Source organism: Engystomops pustulosus, chromosome 9 (assembly GCF_040894005.1).
Source record: "Engystomops pustulosus chromosome 9, aEngPut4.maternal, whole genome shotgun sequence".
NCBI lineage: Eukaryota > Metazoa > Chordata > Amphibia > Anura > Leptodactylidae > Engystomops > Engystomops pustulosus.
In genome coordinates this window covers 10,839,533-10,846,015 of record NC_092419.1, presented here as the reverse complement: position 1 = coordinate 10,846,015, position 6,483 = coordinate 10,839,533, and the positions used below count along the sequence as shown (strand labels likewise).

The window sequence follows — 6,483 nt, the reverse complement described above, 5'->3', positions numbered from 1 at the left end:
AAATGTTACTTTATTGACTACTGTGGAGGCACTATTACTATATTGGCTACTGTGGTGGCACTATTACTATATTGGCTACTGTGGAGGCACTATTACTATATTAGCTACTGTGGTGGCACTATTACTATATTGGCTACTGTGGAGGCACTATTACTATATTGGCTACTGTGGTTGGCTACTGTGGTGGCACTATTACTATATTGGCTACTGTGGAGGCACTATTACTATATTGGCTACTGTGGTTGGCTACTGTGGTGGCACTATTACTATATTGGCTACTGTGGAGGCACTATTACTATATTGGCTACTGTGGTTGGCTACTGTGGTGGCACTATTACTATATTGGCTACTGTGGTGGCACTATTACTATATTGGCTACTGTGGTGCAGGGCTTCTTTAGTGAATACGATGGAGCCACTGTTAATGAATTGGCTGTTGTGGGGCACTGTGACTATATTGACTATTGTGGCGGTACTGTAACTCTATTGGGAACTGTGGTGGCCCAGTTTCTATATTGGCTACTGTGGGAGCACCAATACTATTTTGACTGCATTTTAGTTTTTGTGGGGGCACTGGTACTATATTAGTTACTGTAAGGGCATAATAGTAGTATTTATGAGAGCAGCAGATTACTTTTATGTTTGTGTTAAGAATGTGCTGCAATTTTGTTGTTGCTAAAACTACAGAGATAAATTGTAGCTGGAAGAAGTTGACGGCCAAATAGAAGAAAAGAAGAAGTCAATTGTGTCATCTTTCGCCAGGTTTATAGTAAGTGTTGATATTACACCTGAGCTCACAAACCTGTGGCACCTCCCCTGTGACTACCCGAGGAGCTACCTGGAGTCCATCTTATACTACATCTTATTTATCAATTAGTATTAGACACTGATAAATCTGGTGCACTATAAGGTCTCTGCTTGTTTCTGGTTCAGTTTTTATGTAGTAGTCTTGGTCCTGGTAATGTATGTATTTAAAGAACATCTACCACCAGGATGAAGGGTTGTAAACCAAGCACAATGACATACTGGTGTGTGCCCCCTCTGACCAGATCTGCTCTTCTTTTACCTTCCTAAGCCGTTTCTTTTTTTAAAGCCTTTTAAAAATATGCAAATGAAACTAAAGGCTCCAGTCTCCATTAACAGCTATAGAGCCTGGAGCCCCTCAGACTCATTTGCATAATTTTAAAAGCTCTTTTTTTTTTGTAAAATCAAGGGCATAAGAAACTAAAAAAGAGCAGATCCTGTCGGGGGACATACACACCAGCAACCCTTCATCCTGGTGATGGATGTCCTTTAATAACCTTGATTCTGGGAACTTGTCTACCTGGTAATCTTGTGTTCTTGTACCATATCTATGCGGTAAGCTTGATTCTGGTGCTGTATATATGTGGTAACATCTGTGTAGTAATCTGGGTTGTGGACCTGTATCTATGTAATCATTTTGGTGCTGGTCCTGTATCTGTATGCTAATCATGGTTCCTGTAATGTCTCTATTAGGAAATGTGTTCCTTGATTACGATGTGTTATGAAAGTCCTATGTTCTATGGGCCTTATTAGGGCCTCGAGATATCACAGAGGATGTTATCTGCCTGACATAAGAAGCCATCTATCTCCAGGCTGGATTGCTGGGCTTCTATATACAGATGACTTATCTTTGTGAGACAACCCCTTTAAAAAAAAACCCAGTTCTCCTTTAAGACCATTATGTTGTCTCGATGTGTATTTATGGCATTTTCCTCCAATATTATGTTTATACGACACAAGAAAACACAGTTTTTTCAAAATAAATAATTATATTGATAAAGTTATAGCTTTTTCTTGCATTAATATGACATGCTGAGGACCCTTCTGTGTCAGCACAGGCAGACTCAGAGAGATGAGGGGAGAGACAGCCAGAGACGGGGAGGACGAGAGAAATGCAGCCATAATAGGGAAGAGGCCAATAGAGAGGAACGAGCGGTGGAAGGCTAAGGAGGACACAAGGACCAGAAGTAATTGCCATAGAAGGGCTGGAAGAAGAATGGAACAGTTCTAGATTCACAAATACTAGAAATTAAAAGTGGAAATATACAGGATCTCTATAGATTGGGGTGGGCATTCAGAATCCTCATTTCTGGAGCACTCGGGATCTCCACGATCTCCATAGATGGGGATAGGACTTCAGAATCCTCAACTCTGGAAGATTCAAGGACTAAAGGATCCTATAGAAGATGCTAGGCCTTCAGAATTTGCTTCTCTGGAGGATTGAAGGACTCTTTCATCTCAATAGATAGGATCATCTCTGGATCATCTCTGGAACTCAAGGATTGAAGGACTCTATGATCTATGCTGGTGGGTCTTCCTAATCCTCATCTCTGGAGGATTTAAGGAATTCTAGTTCAACACTGATTGTATCTAAGTGAAGTGAAGGAGGAAGAAAAGAAAGAAGCGAGATACATAGGAGGAGATAGATGATAAAGGGGGCTGCTCAAGACTAACACTTATCAAGTGTCCACAAGATGGGTGATAAATGTTTCATCGTTGATCGCGTTAATTAAAAAAAGGCGGATCAGAATATCTCTGCATGAAACAAAGGTCACACAAAGATGCTTCCACTCCACTAATAATCTACAGGACTGTGGAAGATATTGGGGGTCATTTACTAAGGGCCGATTCGCGTTTTCCCGACGTGTTACCCGAATATTTCCGATTTGTGGCGTCTTTCCCTGAATTGGCCCGGGATTTTGGCGCACGCGATCGGATTGTGGTGCATCGGCGCCGGCATGCACGCATCTGGTGGCGTGGCCGAACGAAAACCCGACGGATTTGGAGAAACCGCCGCATTAAAAAAAATGTGTTGTTGGACACGCACTTACCTTCACCAGGAATAGGATCGTGAACTCCGGCGGACCTCGGTGGACTTCAGCGCAGCAGCGACACCTGGTGGACGTCGGAGGAACTGCCTTAGTGAATCGCCGGAAGACCCGAATCCACCGCAGAGAACGCGCCGCTGGATCGCGAATGGACCGGGTAAGTAAATCTGCCCCATAGTGCTCACAAGTTACCATCTGTCCCAATTGTTGGAGTTCAGCAGGAGCACATGAATCAGCTACTCAATATGGGGATTCAATGGGACCAGCAATAAGACATTTATGTCCCAACTTGTGAATAATAAGAACCTAAAATTGTGAAAATGGGAAGAAATCAAAAGTATATCAACTACGAAAAGGTAAAGAAGGCTTGGGCAGGAATTTGAGGCAAGACTTACAGGAAGAGGAGGAGTAGCGAGGAGCTCAGGAAGACATAGAGGAAGCCGAGCAATCAGTCTCTGGATGGGGATGACACGGGATGGACAGACACACAGACTGGTACACTGAAGGATGTGGCCAGCATTACATACAAAACAGCCATGGGAGAACATAAACAGTACAAAGGGCAGTGTTATCTCCAAGTCTGCAGTGCCCTCATCTGGCATAGCAGCCGAGACCAACACGTCCCAATATTTTTCTTCTTTTTTTTGGTACGCATATTAACAGGAAATTTTCATCAGCATATAACCTGCCAACGATTGCAGAATTTGGGTGTCCTTGGGTGTGCTTATAGAAGTCTGCCCAGTAGTGCACTCGTTCAGCCTGGTTTTCACCAGATTTCTTAAGTGCCAACTAGTTGCTAGATCACCTCATTTTGTGTAGAGGATCTCCGTGAGGTGAGGCACCTGCAGGAAAATCTGAACGAGGAACGAGATCATTTGTGGAGAAGTCAAAAGTCCGAGTATATGCTCTCAATACAATGCATTCTAAGCAACTCTGTCTCCTCTTGGTTCACAACCAGTAAATTCTGCCAAGCCCAAAATCTGAAGTCATCAATGGCATATGAAAGAGATGTGGAGTAATGTGTCTCTCTCCTGACATTGGCCAACATTCATGTATCTGATGGAAGACATGCAGCTAGATGATGGAGTCAGGAACGTGTAGGTTCGGAATGCTGGATGTATCCATGTCTTCTAAAGAGGGCAGGTCATGTTGGACGATACAAGACATTGTGTTACTGAGAACTTCAATGGATGCCTAATTCTCCACTGGGAACACAAATAATGGCTTGTTCAATGGTTGATCAACCACCAAACTACGTATGGCCACCTTTAGAAGCACCTTCTTACATTTTAACTATCACATATAGGGAAAGATAAGTTCTTTAAAATATGGAAGGAGCTTGTGGTGATCCAACTCATTGGCTAATCCTTTACCAATCATGCTGGGGTATTATTAGGAGGTAAATGTGCTCTTTACCCACAACCTGACTTCCACTTGTTTGGGCAGTGACATGCAGGAGCTGCTGCCCCCTAAAAATCTAGACAAAGGACTAGGAGGGCTGGCAAATGGCTTTATCCTGATTGGCTTGGGAATCCCAGGGTTTGATGGTGACCGTCCATAAGTTCGTAAACGCTCCAGTCTGATAGTACTGGTGGTCAAGAAGGGCAGTGGAAGCTGAAATTTCATAGGTTCTTCTACGACCTGTCATTACATACTATGGAATTAGCTAAGACTTGTAAAGTAGGGAAGAAGCTTCCCTCCGTGGTGTAACAGTGACATAGACAATCTTCACATGAGGTATGGATCTCCGTTCCTTCACCGGGGTTATATGAGAGGGAGCTTCTTACCACAAGAGGTGGTGACTGTATGCGTTCTGTCAATAGGTAAATCCCCTTCTACTAACAACGAACCATTCTCAGTGAAGCCAGGCAACTGTAGTGTCCATAGCTACTTCTTTCGACAGATAGCAATATCTTAATAACGGACTATGTGGACCATTCTATGTATATATATGGAATAAAATGCCCTTAACTGCTCCACTCTGAATATTAAAGTCACTGAAAAAGTAGACTGAAGGTTGGAATATAAGGTCACCAATCAGCTTTTATATTGAACACTGTAAACTTGACTATGACCAACTGATTATGGTCACTAGAGTCTTCCAAAATGTTGGAAATGTATATATTTAGGTTGGTAAACCCATGGTATGACTGTATCAGTTGGTGAGAAAAGTTCTATTGGGTTGAATAGCACCAGTGTTTGTTACCAGGCTACAGAGTCCCATCCATCGTCACTCCAGTTGTGAGCCCTACATTGGAGTCGTGGCTTAGGATATACTTACCATCATATTTGAAGCAGCCACTTTAGTTGCTTTTCCAGTATTTAACTCTGCTAGTAGCTAGTGAAACTGATCTACAAGAACAGATTGCCTCATAACTTGTAGTTTCATGACCATCTGCTAGGGTCCACGTCCATGGAGGTTGGTTAGATCCACCATTTGCTTCCATTGTGTGTAGAGGATGGGTTCCTCAGAACCACAACTGATAACATGACACTGGAGAAGATGAACAGAAAAAGTCTATTTGCTGTAACTTGTCATATGAGTACAAACTCAATATCACCTTTTGTTGCTAGAGGCTGCGTAGGCAAAACTGTAAGCTTCAACCCCTGTAGCTTGGCCCAACTTAATATATAGGACCATCTAATGTCCCCTATTTTTTGCAAAATTGTGCTACTTTACTTTTAAGAGATGATGGAGGGATAGGACCCAAAATGGAAAAAAGAATTACAAAAATAAATAAATTATCCCTTTTGTTTTTGCCCTCAACTTCACCCTAATGAAACATCTCACAACGTATGTGAGTGGCAGCCCATGGAATGTTTGAGTTCAAGACAAGAGCCTCTTCTTGTATCTTCACTTCTCCCTTAGAAGCCCTTGATATGGCAGTAGGCTTCCAGGCTGGAAAACAAGATGTAGAGGAACCACAGGCCTATGAAAAGCATGGCAGTGAGGGACTTGGAGAGGCGAGACCCTCCAAGCTCTCCTCCTATATGGGGTCTACGACGATATAAGAGGACACTGATATTGATGAATGCAAAGATGGTGAAGAGTGTGACCGAAAAGGCCAGTGTGCCCGTCTTCACCACAAAGTCTTTCCCTTGGATGGCCCAGTAGATGGCAGCTACAGACCAGGCCACCCCAATGCCCAAGAAGACATTCACTGCGTTGCTGCCCGTCACATTGCCGATGCAGGCGTCAGCATACTGGTCCTGTGTTGCCGCCACCTTACTTGCAAATGTATCTGCAAAAATCAACAAACATACACAGTTAGAAGGTCAAAGATCTGCATTTAACCTTCGAAACATCACAGAAAATTCAGTGGAAACGTAATTCCTTACCAGGGATAGATGTGCCAAGTGCCACAAACACCACGGCTGTTACTGAGTCCTTCAGGCCTATGGTGCAGCCGAAATGTGAGGCGAGGTCCCCTATGACTGCAGTCAGCATCCCTACAATGGTGATGCACACTAAAAAGCAGGCCCAGCCGTTCCAGTATTCTGTCGGGGGCACAAAGGCGAACAGGACTTTCCAGAACACCGTTAGGAAGTGCATGACGTAGTCGAAACAGGAAGGTAGTCTTTCGTCTCTTCCATCATCATCCTCCTCCTCATCACCTAGGAAATAAAGGGTG

The 6,483-nt window shown here is 43.4% G+C and overlaps 1 protein-coding gene across 2 annotated transcripts in view; it reads right to left on the bottom strand.

Annotated features, from left to right (window-relative positions):
- Positions 1-2,792: 2,792 nt before the first annotated feature.
- Positions 2,793-6,483, bottom strand: part of SLC8A2 (solute carrier family 8 member A2) — an 86,716-nt gene continuing 83,025 nt past the window's right edge. Inside the window, exons 7-8 of one of the 2 annotated variants that reach the window (XM_072125595.1) lie at positions 6,191-6,466; positions 2,793-6,093 (exon numbers count right to left, since the gene is read on the bottom strand). In XM_072125595.1, coding sequence (XP_071981696.1) covers positions 5,717-6,093; positions 6,191-6,466 — 653 coding nt within the window. In that variant the 3' untranslated portion in view covers positions 2,793-5,716. The remainder of the gene's footprint in view (positions 6,094-6,190; positions 6,467-6,483) is intronic. The other variant, XM_072125594.1, reaches the window with a different exon arrangement.